At 37.4% G+C, this 20,268-nt stretch overlaps 1 protein-coding gene across 3 annotated transcripts in view; it reads right to left on the reverse strand.

Moving 5' to 3' along the window:
• usp54b (ubiquitin specific peptidase 54b) overlaps positions 1 to 20,268 on the reverse strand; it is a 138,900-nt gene that overhangs the window by 13,601 nt on the left and 105,031 nt on the right. For all 3 annotated transcript variants that reach the window (XM_073827753.1, XM_073827752.1, XM_073827754.1), the window contains 8 exons: positions 18,829 to 18,978; positions 18,565 to 18,736; positions 15,397 to 15,573; positions 14,636 to 15,251; positions 12,314 to 12,441; positions 12,032 to 12,190; positions 8,941 to 9,060; positions 2,458 to 2,626 (listed from right to left, as the gene is read on the reverse strand). In XM_073827753.1, the coding sequence (XP_073683854.1) occupies positions 2,458 to 2,626; positions 8,941 to 9,060; positions 12,032 to 12,190; positions 12,314 to 12,441; positions 14,636 to 15,251; positions 15,397 to 15,573; positions 18,565 to 18,736; positions 18,829 to 18,978 (1,691 nt within the window). The remainder of the gene's footprint in view (positions 1 to 2,457; positions 2,627 to 8,940; positions 9,061 to 12,031; positions 12,191 to 12,313; positions 12,442 to 14,635; positions 15,252 to 15,396; positions 15,574 to 18,564; positions 18,737 to 18,828; positions 18,979 to 20,268) is intronic.

Raw genomic sequence — 20,268 nt, forward strand, 5'->3', positions numbered from 1 at the left:
TGAAGATATTTTGTCAATTTTCCACCGTAAATATATCAAAACTTAATTTTTGATTAGTAATATGCATATCTAAGAATTTAATTTGGACAAGTTTAAAGGAAATTTTCTCACTATTTAGATTTTTTTGCACCCTCAGATTCTAGAATTTTAAATCAATAGAGCCATCGTCCTATCAGTCATCTCTCCTTACTCTGTTTATGTGGTAAGTGACATTTTATGTACTGAAAAGTAACAAGCTACCGCTAGCAAGCGGCTAACATGTCCCTGTAGTGGCGCCGTAGAACACATTATTCATTTTCCTTGCCTTTCCGAATACGGATTCACTATTTGGGCACACCCCTAATAGGTGGTTCCTGGCGGTTGCTGCATGCCCTAGAGTGGGTATAGAGGCAAGTGAACTCGGAGAAGATTGGTACAGAGGTAAACATCCCTGATTAATGTGCTCGAGTGCTCATTTACTGTAAATACTTCCTCAAGCACTACATTGGGTAATTACCCAAGGGCTTTGGCCAGGTCAGGCCATACATCACATCGACGCCTTTAATCGATGGAGGGGAATAAGAAAGCAGGGAACTAGAAAAAAATAAAATAAAACAACCGCATTCCACGGGACACACTGCTGCAGTGACTGTTGCATTGTTCTACTTTATTAGTGAAGTGGCATGCCATGTGTATGTAATATAGGTGGGCAGCCATTCGCTAGCTTGGGTTTGCCAATAACTCAGCCGACTGCAACCCGGCTTCCAATACTCTGACTTATTGGGAATCTATAACACCCGTCCTGTCTGTATGTGTGGTTTTAAATTAAAAATGAACATCCAAAAGCTCTGGAAAACAAACAACCAAACCCAAAGCAACCATAGCTCTTTGTGAGAGTAAAATATCACAGCATTCTGACAAACTTATCAGTTTGGTAATGTATGAAAGGTAAGGAGATCTTTTAAAGGATTAGATCACTTCCAGAATAAAAATTTACTGATAATTTACTCACCTCCATGTCATCCAATATGTTAATTTCGTCTTTCTTTCTTTCTTTAGTCGAAATTACGTTTATTTTTGAGGAAAAGATTTTAGGATTTCTCTTCATATAGTGGACTTCACTGGGAGTCATTTGTGGTTAAAAGTACATCAATTTTTAATTTTTAGACACTCATTTCTCGGCTGGGATTGTGTAGACTCCTTAAAACTGCATTGAAACTGCAATTTGGACCTTTAAACCAATGGCCACCTTTTAACTCCATGATATGGAGAAAAATCCTGGAATGTTTTCCTCAAAAAATTGTATTTCCAACTAAAGAAAGAAAGACATGGGTGTGAGTAAATTATCAGTAAATTTTTGCTCTGGAAGTAAACTAATCCTTTAAGCTAGAACTGCATCACAATCACAGAAATATAACCAAAGACAAAGCTCATTACAACTTCACAAAAATCCACATTTTCCCAATGAAAAAAATAAAAATAAATAAATAAAAAAAGAACAGACGCAAGGGTTGGCTTTAAAACCAAAATTTTGACTTTAGTACAATACCAGCCTTGAAGTAAAGATACAACCCTAAAAACAGACAGATTTGTATATCATACCAATTAAAAATGTACCAATAACTGAAATAAACATGACATTTATTACATAAGTTCCATTTTAAATCAAGCAGTGCCATAGAATTAACAACAAACATATACAACATAAAACATACATTCATGTAAATTCATATAAATCTATAAATCTTGTTAAATCAAAATATCCCAGTGCATAAATGTAATATATCAAAACAGTTGACATTTTATACAAACCGAATTTGATTTCTGTAACCCAATGGGTATTATTATACTAACAATTAATTATATTTTTTGTTTCACAAATGTGAGCCTAAACCACAAAACCAGTAATGAGGGTCAATTTAATTTTTTGAAACTGAGATTTATACATCTGAAAATTGAATAAATAAGCTTTCCATTGATGTATGGTTTGTTAGGATAGAATATTTGGTTAAGATACAACTATTTGAAAATCTAGAATCTGAGGGTGCAAAAAAGTCAAAATATTGATTAAATCGCCTTTAAAGTTATCCATATCAAATTCTTAGCAATGCATATTACTAATCAAAAATTAAGTTTTGATATATTTACGGTAGGAAATGTATAAAATATCTTCATGGAACAAGATCTTTACTTAATATCCTAATGATTTCTGGAATAAAATAAAACTTGATCATTTTGACTCATGCAATGTATTTTTGGCTATTGCTACAAATATACCCGTGCTACTTAAGACTGGTTTTGTGGTCCAGGGTCACAAATAACCTCTGTATGCTGGTATTGTACTGTTTTCAAACTTTTGGTACCGCGGTACTGACTATGCATCGTTACACCACACAACCCTAACAGACCTAGCGGTCTGAGAGAGTACAGATCTGAATAAGCGGTTAAGCTGGACACACAGGGTGACAGTACAGGTACCTGGTGGGCCCCTGTGGGCGGCTGGGCTCCTGCTGCTGCTCTTGCTGTTGCTGCATGCGCTGTTGTAGGCCCCGCGCTCTCCTCATGCATTTTTGCAGCTTGGCGTCAGCAGCCATAGTCCTGCTATGAGTGTTAGCACTGCCCTCATGCATGGAAAATCTTAGTTTAGCTATAATGCAAAAGAACAACAGAAAGGGAAAGGAAAGAAGAGCAGAAGAAAAGAAAATGCAGAAAAGAAAAAGAAAGAGCTGAGTTATGAGGGGCCGGCATGCGGACCATTTCTTTGTTATAGAAACGACAAAGTAGTGAAATTGAAAGAAAGAAGAGAGGGTGATGGTGGGATATATCCCACCTTTCACCCCAGAGTGAGCTCTAGGGTGTTCAATAGGCAAAAGCTTTGCACGCTAGTTCATTAAAGTTGACACATAGTTGACTGCATGTAATGGGTCGATAACAGTAGCTTGCATCAGAAGTGTCACGCTTTTTTTTATTAAAACAAAAATTGTATATTAGGTCAAAATTTGAACACTTTCTGATTAAACTATGGATTGGAGCTGCACGATTCTGGATAAATTGAGAAATATGAAACATTTTGTCTCAAATAGATTCTGAACTAAACTAAATAATGTGTAAATTACTAAAGGCTGACTAAATATTTATTGCTGCAGTCTACTTAAAAGTATTTAATTAATTGGAATTAATTATTGCCAGTTATAAAGTCAGAACTGTGAAACATAAACTCGACACAAACATTATTTGAAGTAAAAATTACTTTCAAAAGGTGATTTGCTTTATATAAGCCCACGTCTGCCATTGAAAAAAATATTAAAAAAGTAAATGCAACCCTTTGTCTCACAATTCTGACATTTTTCTCACAATTGTGAGTTTACTGTACATCTCACATTTCAGATTTTTTTTCTCATTATTGCATGATAAAAACTCACAATTCTGACTTTCTGAGAATTGTGATATAAACTTGCAATTCTGAGAAATGAAGTCAGAATTGCATGATATAAACTTGCAATTGCGACTTATAAAGTCAGAATTGCAAGATATAAACTCACAAATCTGACTTTTTTCTCTCAGAATTGCGAGTTTATATCTCACAATTTGCATTTTTTTTCTCAGAATTGCATGATATAAACTTGCAATTGCGAAATATAAAGTCAGAATTGCAAGATATAAACTCACAAATCTGACTTTTTTCTCAGAATTGCGAGTTTATATCTCATGAGCGTAGTTTATTTCTCATGAGTGAGTTATAAAGTCAAAATTGTGAGAAACTCGACACAAACGTGATTAGAAGCGAAAATTACTTTCCAAAAGTGATTTGCTTTATTTTATGGAAGCCCTTTATCTCACAATTATGACTTTTTTTCTTACAATTGTGAGTTTACATCTCACATTTCAATTTTTTTTCTCAGAATTGCATGATACAAACTCACAATTCTGACGTTTTTTTTTTTTTTTTTTTTGAGAATTGTGATATAAACTTGCAATTCTGGGACATGAAATTAGAACTGCATGAAATAAACTTGCAGTTTATAAAGTCAGAACTTCTTGTGAGTATCTTGTGAGATACGAAGTCAGAATTGCGATAACTTGACAGAAACCTTATTAGAAGCGAAAATTACTAATTACAAATTAGTGATCTGCTTTATTTTATGGAAGCCCATTTCTGCCAATGATTAAAAAATTTAAAAAGGTACAAGCGAAACTTTATCTTACAATTCTGACTTTTTTCTTGCAATTGCGAATTTACATCTACCAATTCAGACTTCTTTTCTCAGAATTGCGTGATACAAACTCGCAATTCTAAGAAAATTGCATGATATAAATGCGCTTGTGAGTTAGAAAGCCAAAACTGTGAGACATAAACTCACAAATCAGACTTTTTTTCTCATAAGTGCAAGTTTATATCTTACTAGTGTATCTTGCGAGTTATAATGTCAGAATTGCAAGATATAAACTCGACACAAATATTATTTGAAGCAAAAATTACTCTCAAAAGGTAATTTGCTTTATTTATTGGAAACAAATTTCCACCGATGAATAAAAAATTTAAAAGCAACTCTTTATCTTACACGCCAGACTTTTTTCTTGCAATTGCAAATTTACATCTCACAATTTTCTAAAAATTAGCAGCAATTAGAAGCAAATTTACAGTTAAAAAAAGGTTATTACGACACTTTATCTGACATTTCTGACTTTTTTCCTCAGAATTGTGATACAAATTTGCAATTCTGACTTTTTTCCTCAGAATTACGTGATATAAACTCGCAATTCTGAGAAATAATGTCAGAATTGCGTAGTATAAACTCGCAATTCCGAGTTATTAAGTCAGAATTGAGAAATATATATACTCGGAATTCTGAAAATATATCAGTCTTTATTCCCCCTTTGGGAAAAAATAATTGGACTTTAAAAGTCACAATTCTGAGATTTTTTTTTTTTTTTTTTTTTTTTTTTAAAGTAGTAATAGACTCGTATAAACTCAAATTTGTGGGAAAAAAGTCTGAATTGTAAGTTTATATCTTAAATTCTGAGAAAAAAGCCAAAATTGTGAGATATAAAGTCGTAAAAACTTTTTTTCAGTGGCGGAAATGGGCTTCCATACTATTTTGATCACTACCACAGACATTATTGTTTATATCACAGCTATAAATTTTTATCCCAATAATTCTGTGATAATATAAATGAATGTAAGACAGAAATAATCCTTCATTGTTGAAATGACTGTTTGTGAAGCTGTATCTTGCCTAAACATGGTAACTACTCTCTCTGTGTCAACCTTAGCGTGAACGCAGATTTGAATGTTCCTTTGCCAAACGTTTACTAGACACAGGCGAATCATTGTCATTTCGAAATGACATTGCTTGGGAGTTTGAATGGAGATTGCGACCTTTTAACGATTAATCGTGCATCTCTAACTGCTCAAACAAATAGGTGCATGACACCCCTGAGCTCAATAATTTTCACATTGCCTTTTAAAAACACATAACCTGCTGTTGTGCAGTATTTTGCTTACTGAACAAACCCATTCACAATGAGTGACATAAACAGATTTCAGAAAGATCATAACATGGAGAAGCACTGGGCTGCTCTGCTGAACGACAAGAGAGAAACCAACGACTGTGATTGAGCTTTTAAGCCCTCGTTCGCAATGTGTACTAAACAACATGTTGAGATCCATCACACTGATTAACTGTTAATTGCATCCCAAAATGAGTTCGCATTAGGAAACAGTTGATTTGGTTGCTCTCCCGTCTGGGGCTGTTACATGGAAAACCGCATGGGAAGTTAGTGTTGCCATGGTTCCCTTGAACCTGTTTCGTTTAAGTCTGGTTTAGCATTAATTCTGCCTATCATAAAAATGCTATTTTCAGAACATTTACTGCTGTCAACACCAGCTGCGCCTGAGCTAGCTTTAACTGCAGATGACGCGCATCGCTTTCAATGGGTTGAAAAGGAGCTGATGGCGTTCTGCCAGATGCAAAGGGGCAAAGTTTTAGGACGGCACACCACAGACTGAAGACACAGGAAGCAGGAGCGACAGCCAGGACAGACACACAAACATAGACACACACAAAACCAATGATGGATTGCAGGGTTGTGGCAGGCATTGCTTTCGTTCGGCCAGAGGAACAGGAAACTATTCTTCTATATAGTGAAGGCATGACCTTATAGACTGCCACTGGATCTTAGAGGCCTGTATGCGCTTTTGGCCAAATCGGATCTGTCTCGATGAGACAGTAAAAGGTCTGCGGGGATGTGAAGAGTGGAAATATTTACAAAAGCTGTCTTCCCTTTACATATATTAGTGCTGCGCCTCACATATACAGACATGCACACACATACCGTAAGCAAAGCGAGACAGAGATGGAGGGTTTGCCGACCAGGATAGTGGTTTGTGAGTGGTATAAATAGCTTTGTGGAGAGTTTTGCATGGCTGAAATTGTTCTCTGCTCATTAATCATTCAAGCAGGTATGCCAGCGCTTCAGACAAAAAATGCTGTTGTTCCAGGTAAGCGTGAGATACACAGCCACCTTTTTTGTTTTAATTTGGAGAGTGCGTAGAGATTTAGGCAGGATTGTGCGCCAGTGTCCACACACGACGGCTCAGCACAATTACAATCCAATTCTTCCACCAAAAAGGATTTATTGAGGTCGGGAATGTTATGATTGTGAATCCAGAATGGATTTAGGTTTGCGTGTGGCTTGGGTGAGGCCCATTCAAATGGTGTCCCAAATGGACAGAATGAAATGTTCAAATAAAAAAAGGATTACAATTGTTCCAGCCTCTGTCTGGCACAGATCGGTCTGGCACAGATTGGGGCTCTTAAATGGCCAAAGCCGAGCGCTTTTCAATAGCACGCCACTATCAGCGGTATTAACAATCAACAGGCAGAGCCACATGCCCAGTCATCCAATCAGATTGTGAAAATCTGTGCAAATGGTGACTCTGATCACAGCAGTAAGAGAACAGAAACAGGGATGCACTGAATATTCAATTAAAATAAAGAAAAAAATACAGTTATTAAATTAAAAAAAGTAAACAAAATGCAATACATTAAAATAAGATGAACATTATTTTCATGTTATCAATAACTCGCAATAAATTTCATACGATTTTATCTAAAGAACACATCTTTAGAACACAAATTAAGATATTTTTGATGAAATCCAAGAGCTTTCTGACCCTGCATAGACAGCAATGCAACTTCCACATTCAAGGCCCAGAAAAGTAGTAAGGACATTGATAAAATAGTCCATGTGACATCAGCATTTCAACCTTAATTTCATGAAGCTATGAGAATACTTTTTGTGTGCAAAGAAAACAAAAATAACAACTTTATTCAATGATTTCCTCTATTTTAACTAGAGCTGTCCTCGACTAAAGATTTCTCTGGTCGACTAGTAGTCACATGTTTATTAATAAACCATATAAATCATAATAATGAGCCTTTAATTACCTACATAGCCTAATAAGCGCTCAAGCTCACACAAAAAAGCTTGCCACAGCGCAATGTTATATATAATAATTATGAATGTGTCTGGGAAAAACAACAAGGAGACTGCATTAACGTTATAATAATGTATTGATAAACTAGTGCTTTCTTTGTTTTCAGCTTAAGAGATGAAGTTGGCGACACTGATTCTTCATCTCCACAGTAGTGATGCTCCTGTACGCATGTTCTCATAATCTGAGAATATTTGTTTTCTATTTGAATTGGTTTATTTAAAAGTAGACATTTCGCTCTCTATAGATATATTTTTTACATGTCTGTAGGGCAAGTATACACTGAGTTTCGAAGTTTCGTGCTCAAGTTCATAGAGGCCGAGACGGCAGAAAGCACATTCTGTTTGCTTTAATTATTTTACAAAAGCGCAACATTTTGTTGTTATTCTGAGTGTACATAAATAAATGAGTCTTACAGATTTGATTTTATCTGTATGACCAAAAATGACGGAGTATTTTAAGAGCAAGTGACCGCACCGGCTACTACTACATACATTTTTTCAAATAAAAGGCCATATTTGAGGTCGATGATTGATAGGTGAGCATTTGGATGGCCTGCCCGATGCACTATATTACCACAGAGACCAGCCATTAATAATCTGTCCGTCAGGGACTGTGTGACTTCGCCACTTCCTGTGGATTTTTTTTTCTGCGACTAATAAAATTTTGGTCAACCAAGCCTTTTCTCGTCAACTATTGGTTAGTTGACTATTAGGGGGCAGCCCTAATTTATACATGTACTTACTACCTTTCTTGACCTTCAACATGGTAATTGTGTTGCTGTCTATGTAGGGTCAGAAAGCTTATGGATTTCATTAAAAATATCTTAATTTGTGTTCTGAAAATGAGCGAAGGTCTTAGTGGTTTGGAACAACATGTGGGTGAGTAATTAATGATAATTTGTTTTTATTTGTGGGTGAACAATCCCTTTAAAGTTCATTTCATAAAGGCATCAAAACATAGTAGTACTGTATGCAAAATGCATATTCATATTGAGATTTGTTAAAAATTACAGTTAGCAGTTTTATTAAATTATTTGTAAATCTAAATATCTAAATATAAACATAAGGGAAAATAGCATGCATAAATAAATATCAAATTTCTATTTAAAAATAATAAAAAACAATACAAAAAAAACTGTAGTACGGATATATTGTGCATCCCTTGAAACAACAAAGACAAGATAATGACAAATAATATGCCACACACATACACACAAGGAGAACAGGCGCACAGAGAGACAAATAGAAGCAAAAACACACACACAGGGTGCTGCAGGAAGGGAAGGCAGTGTTGGGATAATACTGGTGGGTTTGTGTCATGTTGCGAGGACATGAATGTTTTCGGGAACTGCTTCTTACCAAACGGACCTAGAAAGTGCATCTATTGGGTAAGTGACGTTTACCCGAGCGGACAGCGTAGGAGTTGGGCATAGCAAGCAGAGGCAGGTTAGAATTACTTACACACAGCGTGGTGGGAGAGCGCCAGGGCTGTAGCTGTATCCCCAGCTTGCTCCAGGCGCAGCGACTGCTCTAAGAGAGAGTCAGCCTCCGCCAGGCAGTGCTCAAAACTGCCCCCCTTCCCTGCAATTAACACACCAAGGCCAGGCCTCTGAGAACACGCTCTTACACGCACAAACACTGCTCACAGGAGCCCTCAATGTGTTGCCGGGAACACGCCACTCAACACCGTTTGCACGGCTTACCGGGAATGGAGACGTCCACTGACACACAAGCGCACACAGTCTAATGACTGCCACCAACACAACTCAAACACAATTAAGACATGTTTGTACACACACCATGCACGCTGACTAGGGAGAACTCTGATTCAAGATTAAAAATGTAAGATTTGAGTGTATAAGTGTTTTTGAGGCTATGGTTCCAATCTACAATATTTATATTATAATACAAGGTGTTATAATGATATTTAAATTCTTTTACCATTTAAAGATTATGAGACATTGCATTGGTTGTAGAGTTTAGAAGACAGAAAGGTAGACTTTTACTTCCAAACTATCCCTACTGGACAAAAGTTTGAACCAGCCTAAATTGGTTTCGATGGCTGCTGATTTGAACTGGTTTGCTGGTCTCCCAGTACAGCTGATGTCAAAAGTTTACATCCCCCTTTTAGAATCTGCTAAATGGTAATTATTTTACCAAAATAAGAGGGATCATACAAAATGCATGCTATTGTTTATTTAGTACTGACCTGAATAAGATATTTCACATAAAAGATATATAGTCCACATGAGAAAAATAATAGTTTAATTTATAAAAATGACTCCTTTTAAATGATTCTTAATACTGTTTTATTACCTGAATGATCCACAGCTGTGTTTTTGTTTGTTTGTTGATAGTTATGGGTCCCTTGTTTGTCCTGAACAGTTAAACTGCCTGCTGTTTTTCATAACATTTTTCAGGACTGTGTAATTTTGAGATTCATCTTTTCACACTGAGGACAACTGAGAGATTCATATGCAACGATTAGAAGGTTCAAATGCTCACTGATCATATTTTTCATTTAGTACTGCCCTTCCGAGGCTACAGAAGATAGTTACGCATTTCCCAGAAGACAAACTAAGTTACATTTACCCTGATCTTCAAATTTAAAAAGTTTTAAATAGGTGCATATGAGTCCCTCAGTTGTCCTCAGTGTGAAAAGATGGATCTCAAAATCATACAATCATTGCTGGAAAGGGTTCAAATACACAAAAATGCTGGAAAACCAAAAAAATTGTGGGAACTGAAGGATTTTTCTTAAGAACAGCAGGCAGTTTAACTGTTAGGACAAACAAGGGACTCATGAACAACTATCACTAAACAAAAAACACAGCTGTGGATCATTCAAGTAACAACACAGTATTAAGAATAAAGGGGATGTTTTTATGCTCTTTTTTATAAATTTAAATATTATTTTATCTTGTGGACTATATGTAAACATCTGTTATGTGAAATATGTTCAGGTTAGTACTAAGTGATGTTTTTGAACAAATTTCGGGAGGAGCTCGCTCAGATAATTAACACGGCTGGTTCACCCTTAGCAATTATCCTCCATATCCAATCAACCCAGGAAATCCCTATAAATATCACAACATTCCTACCTTCACCATCTCTTGTCTTGTTAACGCCCCTTCTCCACCCCGTCTCCTCACCTTCTGCCCTTAAGGGGGGAGCGCTTATAGGGTTCGGGCCAGTGCTGAGCTCGGACCCCTCCCCCTGGGCGGGGGAGTGCCCCGGGCTCGGGAATGGCTACCGAGCTCGAGGCCCTCTCCCGGACAGCACGCCAAATATGCTCAACCTTTCACTCAGTTTATTATCTGTAAGAGGGAACTCGTGAAATAAACAACAACATGCATTTTGTATGATCCATTTTATTTTGGTAAAATAAATAACATTTTGCAGATTCTGCAAGAAGGATGTAAACTTTTGATCTCAACTGTATATGGTCAAGTTGGCAATAAGTTGGTTTGGCAGTTCGGTCGTCCTGATAAGGTCAAAAGCCACCCCAGAAGCACTAAATCAGACCAGCCTAAACAGCTTAATTCAAAAATCTCTAATATCAACTCATAACCAATATGTTACCAATAAATCGTGGACCACTAGAAACAAGCCTAAAGTAATTTGCTGATCTTAGCTGGTCTTAAACTGGTTTGTTGATCTTAAATTGGTCTAGCTGGTATGTAAAAAAGTATGTAAACCCCCCTAGAAGCTTTAAATCAGACCAGCCTAAACAGCTTAGCCAGCTATCAAAAAATCAATAAAAAAATTAATATCAACTATATTTAATATAGATAAATAGATAATAGATATAGATAATAATAAAGATAGTTAAACCAAAAATGAATTAATCATTAATTACTCACCCTCATGTTGTTCCAAACCCGTAAGTCCTTTGTTCATCTTTGAAACACAAATTAAGATATTTTTGATGAAATCCAAGGCTTTCTGACCCTGCATAGACAGCAATACAACTGAAACATTCAAGACCCAGGTTCAACCTCAATTTTGTGAACCTATGAGAATACTTCTTGTGCACAAAGAAAACAAAACCAACAACTTAACCCAACCCTACCTTTCTGGGCCTTGAACGTGGTAGTTCCATTGCTGTCCATACAGGGTCAGAATCAGAAACCACTTGGAATTCATCAAAAATATCTTAATTTGTGTTCAGAAGATGAACAAAGGTCTTACGGTTTTGGAATGACATGAGTGTAAGCAATTAATGACAGAGTTTTAATTTTTCGGTGAACAATATCTTTAAGTTGGTTTAGCTGGTCGGTTGGTCTGATCAGGTAAAACCTGGACAAAACCCCCCTACAAGCATCAAAACAGGCCGATCTAAACAGCTTAGCCAGCCATCAAAATGAACAATTTAAAAAATGTCTAACTTCAATGGATGATCAATACCACTTCAGGCTGGTTTAAGCTGGTTTTTGTTGAAGGGATTACCCGTAATACAAAACTCTGCCAGCTCTGTGTGCTTTCTTTTTAAATACAAATTTTATGTTCTTTTCATTTGGTTATTGAATGTTTGGCCCTGGGTGGCATTTACCCTGGTGCTGAAGTTCGTCCAGGTCCATGAACTTGCTGGGTCTGGGGTTGAAGCCCTGCGCTGCTTCTCTCTCCTTCTCCTTCTTCCTCTGGAGCTCCTGCTGCCTGGCCCTGCGAGCAACTTCCTCTTGCAATTCATCCAGCTCGCTGCGTCCCTCTCCTACACATACGCAAAGACATAAATAAGTAACTATAATATTCATGTCTGAGTTAAACACTTGACATGAACACCTTGTAGCAGTAGCAGGTTAATGCACACAGGCAAAGACTGGTGGTGACTCACCCAAACTCAATGGAGTGCTGCTCCAGGTGGGTGATTTGAGGTCTTGCAGGATGGCACTGCTGCTTTTGGACTTGGGCACTGTCCGCCAGGAGGGCCCAGAAGTCACGGGTCTCTTACTGCCACTGTCCCTGAGGGGGAGAAGAGCATATGTCATTCACTCAGACATCATGAGAGTGATTCTCAGTGTCTATATAGTGAATTTGTCTATGTTTGTGTTGATTACAACATTAAAGGATTAGTTCACTTCCAGAATAAAAATTTTCCTGATGATTTACTCACCCCTATGTCATCCAAGATGTTAATGTCTTTCTATCTTCAGTCGAATAGAAATGAAGGTTTTTGAGGAAAATATTCCAGGATTTTTGTCAGACTTCTATGGTGGCCAACGGTTTGAAGGTCCAAATTGCAGTTTCAATGCAGCTTCAAAGGGCACTACACGATCCCAGCCGAAGAATAAGGGTCTTATCTAGCAAAACGATCAATCATTTTCTAAAAAAATAAAAATAATACACTTTTTAACCACAAAATGCTTGTCTTGCACTACCAAGTGGGCAAGCTGACTAGCGAACGCTTTTGAAGTTGGAGGAGAAAATAAGATATAGTTTTTCACCCTTTTTGATAAAGAACTAGTACTACATTACTTTTTCAACATGCTTACACAATGCACATCACAGAGCTAGTGCAAAATTAGCATTTGTGGTTAAAAAATAAATAATTTTTATATTTTATTTTAAGAAAGATTACCAATTGTTTCGCTACATAAGACCTCGGCTGGGATTGTGTAGAGCCCTTTTTTAGCTGCATTGGAACTGCAATTTGGACCTTCAGCCCGTTGGTCCCCATTGAAGTCCACTATATGGAGAAAAATCCTGGAATGTTTTCCTCAAAAACCTTAAATATTCTTCGACTGAAGAGAGAAAGAGATGAACACCTTGGATGACATTGGGGTGAGTAAATTATCAGGACATATTTATTCTGGAAGTGAAGTAATCATTTAAGGCTTATGGTACAATCCTGAACAGATATTTATGATATATTTAATACTGTTTTCTTGGCAAAATTCAATTCAACCAACACTGTCAATATTAACACCATTAGAAACAATTTATGAAATCAAATTATTGTACAGACATAGAGGATAGGGTAGGTGCGGGTGATGCTTGCCAGTTTCAGCTAACTTAATATTTCATATATTATTTATAATAATATAATATTGAAAATATAAAAAATTAAGCAGCAGGTAGTAGAGTTATATTACGCATAATCGTAATCCATTTAATGACATTATGAATACAAACAAAAGTTAATCAAATCATCAAATTTAATTAAGGCTGCATTTACTATTTGATAAAAAAACAGTAAAAACAGTAATATTGTTAAACTGTATTCTGTATTCTGTTTAATCTGTATTCTATTTTATTCAATTTTAAATTATGATTTAAATTGAAATCAAGTTAGATTTGCATCAAATACAGTGTGATTTTTGGTCATCGAAATCTGGCAGCAGCAACAACACATTTTCTGCTTGAACAAGCAATTTGCAGACAGCATTTCTTGCGCATTAAATCACCTACATGCCAACAAACCAATGGACATGGAACAATAATAACAATTCACAGTAGCAGAGTATAGGTGCCAAAGTTGTTGTGGATCTGCTCACCTGAATCCCTCCATAACTGGCACAGATTTCACAGATTTGCCCATGTTTGGCAAATAAATTAATTCCACACTGTTACATACATGTGAGCTTCGTATTACACCTCAGATAGAGAATTTACAATAATGTTAATATTAAAAGCCAGTCCCTAAACTCATCATCTCAAATGGCATTCACAGCTTATATAGACTGCACACCCCTGATATATGTGACCCTGGACCACAAAATCAGTCATAAGGGTCAATTTTATGAAATTCAGATTTATAAATCATCTGAAAGCTGAATAAATGAGCTTCTATTGATGTTTGGTTAGGACAGGACAATATTTGGCCAAGATACAACTATCTGAAATACTGGAATCTGAGGGTGCGAAAAAATTAAATACTGAGAAAATCGCCTTTAAAATTGTTTAAATTGAGTTCTTAGCCATGCATAATAATAATAAAAAAATAAGTTTTGATATATTTACGGTAGGAAATGTACAAAATATCTTTCTGGAACGTGATCTTTACTTAATACCCTAATGATTTTTGGCATAAAAGAAAAATCGACCCATACAATGTATTTTTTGGCTATTGCTGCAAATATACCTGTGCTACTTAAGACTGGTTTTGTGATCCAGGTTCACATATAGGTTAGTTAGTTTGGGCAAGTTGCTGTATTACCTGTGAGCACTGGTGCTGGGGTTGTCGCTGAGGGGCATGTCCATGCTGATAGGGCTGTTGCTGTTCCTCTCACTACTTTCGTAGCCACTCTCCATCCTCTGGATTAGCCGAGGCTGCTGTTCCATGCCTCTTAGAGGTGGCGGGATTGGTAGATGCTCCACTCCCATTTCTGGCATGCCCCCTGAGCCATCGGTCATGCCCCCCATCTCTGCTGCCACAATGTTTGACCCCTCCGCCACAGCCCCTGAGACCAATTCACTGTGCCCTGGTGACATCGGGTCCTCCGGTAGCGGGGAAGGTCCTAGTGTGGCATAGCCGGCCGGCCGATGCTTTTCCCGGCTGAAGATACTGTCAATGTTCAGGGCTTCTCTTCTGGGTCTCCATGTGGGGCGATAGCACCCTCCACTGGAGCTGGACTTGGACTCACTGCTGGTGCTCTCGTCTTCCCAATCCCTCGCCCGCGCCCCAGCCTCTGAGCCGCCTACCCCTGAGCTAGAGGACGATGAAAGGGGTCTGCTGTGGATCATATTCACAGTCTCTTTATAGTCCTGCAGATGGCCAGTAGATGAGGGCCTTGACGTACAAAGAGGAGTGACCTGGTCTTTAAGAACCTCCCCTAAGGAAAAAAAATTAAAACTCAGACTTTTACATTTATGAAAGTTAGATTAAGTTTTGACAGGACACGTGCCTTCTCAGTTTGATTTAGCATGGCGCATTTGCTCTTAGAATTTATATCAGAGAGTGTGTGTTTGTTAAAGTACCTGCAGTGTCCATGCTGTTCTGGGAACCGCTGCTGTCCTGATTACACACCACAGTTCCCTGAGAGTCAGAAGAGAAATGGGAGGCCATGGACTCATGGTGTGATCGAGAGTGCTTGTAGCTGTAGCTGTCTGTGGAAGAGTCTGTGCGTGTGTCACTTGAAATTGAGGGCTCCCTCCCTGACGACGACAACAACAACAACAACAGCAGAGAAAGTTCACTTCAGCTATCCAACAACAACTGCTCAAAGGTCAGATTTTAAAGGGATAGTTCACTTAAAAATTAAAATCCTATAATTTACTCACCTTCATGTCCTTTCACAAAGGAAGAAAATTTCAAAATATGTATTGATTGTATATTTTGATGTAATCACAATGAATGGAGACTAAAGCTAAAAACTGTAAAAACTAAAGGTTGCCAATATGATTTGGTACAACAAGTTTTTTAAACCAACCAAAAAGAGCAAGGGCCCACTAGGGGGCCTCAGCAAACTTTCAAGGCTTAAAGATGTAATAAAAAGATTTAAAATAAGACAAAACAAGCATTAAGAGGATAGTTCACCCAAAAATCTAAATGACCCCATGATTGACTCCTTGGTCAATCCTATCCACCATCCTAGGTGTTTATGATTTTCTTCTTTCAGATGAATACAATCAGAGTTATATTAAAATAGTCTCTTCCAAGCTTTATAATAGCAGTAAAAGGGTGTTGAAATTTTGAAGCCCCAAAAAGTTCATCTAGCCATCATAAAAAGGTACTCCACACGGCTCCAGGGAGTTAATAAAGGCATTCTGAAGAGAAATAAAATATCCACGTTTTATAAACCGTAATATCTAGCTTCTGCTAACTGTCATACACGCATTCACAGGAGAGTGGCGCTCCAGCAGATGATGTAGCATGTGGGTGTAGCATAAGTTCTGGTGAGAAATGGCGAATGCAGAAGTGCAGTGGAGAAAGCAAAACAAAACACCGGTCTTGAACTAGAAGTACAAAATGAGGATTTGTAAAGAAAAATGTCAGATGATTTCGATATAAGCCAAGAGGTGACTTTTAACAATTACAGTTTATAGTTTAAAATATGGATCATTTTCTTACACAAACCCATTGCTTTGCTTCAGAGGGCCTTTATTAGCCCCTTGGAGCTGTGTGGAATACTTCTATAATGGATTAAAGCACTTTTTCTGGCTTCAAAGTTTCAACACCCATTCACTGCCATTATAAAGGACATTTTTAATATAACTCTGATTGTATTTGTCTGAAAGATGAAAGTAATCCAGTTACTTGCAAAAGTATTCATACCCCTACATTTTTTTCAAGTTTATGTTGCTGCCTTATGTTAAATTGTTTAAAAAAAAATTCCCACACTCCAAGTACCATAATGATAAAAAAAAAAAAAAAAACAGAATTGCCACAACTTAAAAATAAAAACTGAAATAAGTACATTGCATAAGTAACTCAGTACTCAGTTGGATTATCTGCCATTCTTTGCCTTACCTCACAAGCTCTGTCAGCTTGGATGGTATCTGGCAGACATTTTCAGGTTTCTCCAGAAATGTTTGATTTGGTTCAAGCCCAGGCTCTGGCTGGGCCACAAGGACATTCACAAAATTGTCTATAAGCCACTCTTGCTGTGTGCCCATTCTGAGGTTCTGAAAGCTCTGGACTGGGTTTTCATTAAGGCTTATTTGAATATTTTGGTGCATTGAGCTTTTCTTCTCCTCTGACGAGTCCCTCAGTCTCTGCCACTGAAAAACAGTCCCACAGCATGAGGCTGCTACCAGCACACGCACACTTTACTTTTGGGATGGTATTCTACAGGTGATGAGCAGTGCCTGGTTTCTATCAAACATGGTGTTTGGATTTGAAGTTCACAGTCTCAGGGTCCTTTATGTGCTTTTTTGCAAATTCCAAGTGTGTTTTCATATGTCTTCCCTTGCCACAGCACCATAAAACCCAGATCGGTGAAATGTTGCAGTGATGTTTGTCCTTCTGTAAGTTTCTCCCATCTGCATATATGATCATGGAGCTCAACTAGACCATCAGTTCTTGGTCACCAATCTAGCCAAGGTCCTTCTCCATCAATTGCTGTTTGGCCAGGAGGCCAGCTCTAGGAAGAGCTGTGGTTGTTTCAAACTTCTTCCATTAAGGGTAACAGAGACTACATGCTTCTGCAACCTTCAGTGCAGCAGATTTTTTCTGAACTCTTCCTTGGATGTGTGGCTTGATGCAATCCTGTCTCCGAGCTCTACATGCAGTTTATTTTTTCCCCTCAGGGCTTGGTTTTTGCTCTGATATGTATTTTCAACTGTTAGACCTTTTATTAAGACATTTTATTGCCTTTCTAAATCATACCTATTCAATTGAATTTGCCACAGGTTAATGTTACTCGAAGTGTAGTAAAATCTATAAGCAATATAAATGCTTCTGAGCTAAACTTCAGCTGTCCCAGATATGAATACCAATAAATACTTAGGCACTGATTTAATAAATTTGCAAAGATGTTAAAAACCTGTTTTTTGCTTTTCCTTTATAGTGTATAGAGTTGTGATGCGAGATTGAAGGAAAAAGTAATTTAAAGCAGTTCAACATAAAGCAGCAACATAACAAAATGAGAAAACAATGAAGGGGTATGAATACTTTCACAAGGCAATGTATACACCTAGCATGGCTTGAGGGTGAGTAAATCATGGGGTAATTTTCATTTTTGGGTGAACTATCCCTTTAATATACAGAAAAACGAGTTGAAAAGATATTCCTTTTTTAATTCAGGAAACCCGGATATATTGTATGGGGCCTAATTTTTAAAAGTGTCCTTTCTAGACCTGGGAAAGTCATGAAAACAAGCTCATCTGATTCAATGAAAGATCTGATTCAAAAGATTTATCCAGACATCGCTACATCTCTCATGATGTAAAAGACAGTTGATGATGTTTTGGCACCCATATAATTCACTTTAGCACCCATATAATTCTAAATGAAAAAAAAAATCACAGTCTTTAAATATTTGCTCTTCTGTGTTTCATGTTCCATATGAATTTGGATTGACTGCACTTTTTAAGTGAACTATTCCTTCATCAGTTTCTAAGAATACACAACAATAAGTACTACTGTTTCTTTTTCGTTTAACCCTCTACCTCTCCGTCCCGCCTCTCACTTCCTCTTAGTCTCACCGGAGTCTTCGCTGTCATAGCCAGCTTTGCTGCTGTGGTGCAGGTCCAGCTGCGCTGCCAGCATGTCTTGCGATGACACAGGCGTCCCTCGGGGGTCAGCGTACAGCAGCAGGAGTGGCTGGTAGTGGCCTTTTATACATCTCGACACCACATCCTTCCACTTAGGTCCTATCTGTGAGGGTTTGGTTAATTCAGAGTTAACTGCACACTCCATTCACAATTAGAAACACTAGAATCAGCTGCCAGATACAGACGTGTCATTACCTCCTTCACATGTGCGTCATCGAAGTACATCCACTTGCGTATCTTGGTCTGGAAGAAGAAGGTGGAGTAATGCTTGCCGTAGTAGCAAACCATGCCCACAAGGTAAAGCTCTGATTGCTTGGCCCGCTCATCCGTCACACGGTAGAACAGCTGGAGGGTGGGCACATAAACAGAAAATTGACTGTGAGGACCAATCAGATTTAGAGTTTACTCATACTATTCTGCAGTGGAAGATTAAACCTTTCTAGCTAAATACTGACTTGGCAGCACTAGCAGAGCATATTATTTTATTATAAGATAAAAAACCCACAGTTAAAGGAGGAATCGGATACAAAATGCACTTTTACATGGTTTGCATATAAACATGTATTAGCAGTGTGTGGACACAGTCACCCTACAATGATAAAAATCCATGTACTCCTTTTTTTTAATCCCTGAAAAACCTAAACAGTCTCAATTATCAAGCCGTTTTGATTTTCTGAGCAATATGATGTGACACTGCTCAAGCCCCGCCCACAACCGCTGATGGACAGTCACATATTAGCATATTTCAGCCCTCAGTCAATTGTATGCTGTCCATCATTTTCTCTGCGTTCAAGCACAAATGACATTGGAATCCTTGGCTCAAGCCGTTTCTTTGAAAAACCTACTTTTGCAAACTAGTCCTAGGTTTTTCACCTAATCAGAACCAAACCAGTGCAGAAAGATTCTCTGGGCAGTGAATATCAATAATTAATAAAAAAAAAAATTTACTTTCGCCTCATTGTTGCAAAGAGACGCTAAAATGTTTGAAAGGGGCAGGGCCACTTTTAGTAAAATGCCTGTAACTCCTGAACGGAATATCTTTGCCAAACTAAGAACACTTATGCCACAGGACAAAAATTGCAGAGCTTGGAAACTTAGTGGCGCTATAAGAGGGAAAAAACATAAAACTTCTAGAACCACTGCTGTCAATCAAATCGTTGTTAAATGATTGCGAACTAGTCCTAGGATTTTGCTGAGTCTAGAAAAAGAGACTGAGACTCAATCAACCATTATCAAAAAAATAGTTGAAATTTACCCTTTGGGAAGCTATAACAGGGTCGTTTAGAAAAAGGGCCTGTCCAAATTTACAAAAAAAAATCCTGCAAAGCCTAAAGGAAAACTAAAAAACATCACGAAACCAAGTGAGCACATGCGACAGGTGATTCTAAACAAGCACGCAAAGCTTTACTATATATAGCTGGTGCTATAACAGTCATAAACATTAAAAAACATAATATTTCTATGGTAAATTACCTGGATTTGCCAAAAATGCTTTTTTAAATCATTGATTTAAGTGGTTACAGGCTTGCTACATAATGTATTTTTTAAAATGTGCTTAAATGCCCTAAAGCCCTTGCTTGCAGCTATATTTATATCATTCATTTTGACTAATTATGCAAAAAAAATTCTTATAAA

Source organism: Garra rufa, chromosome 22, assembly GCF_049309525.1.
Source record: "Garra rufa chromosome 22, GarRuf1.0, whole genome shotgun sequence".
Lineage (NCBI taxonomy): Eukaryota > Metazoa > Chordata > Actinopteri > Cypriniformes > Cyprinidae > Garra > Garra rufa.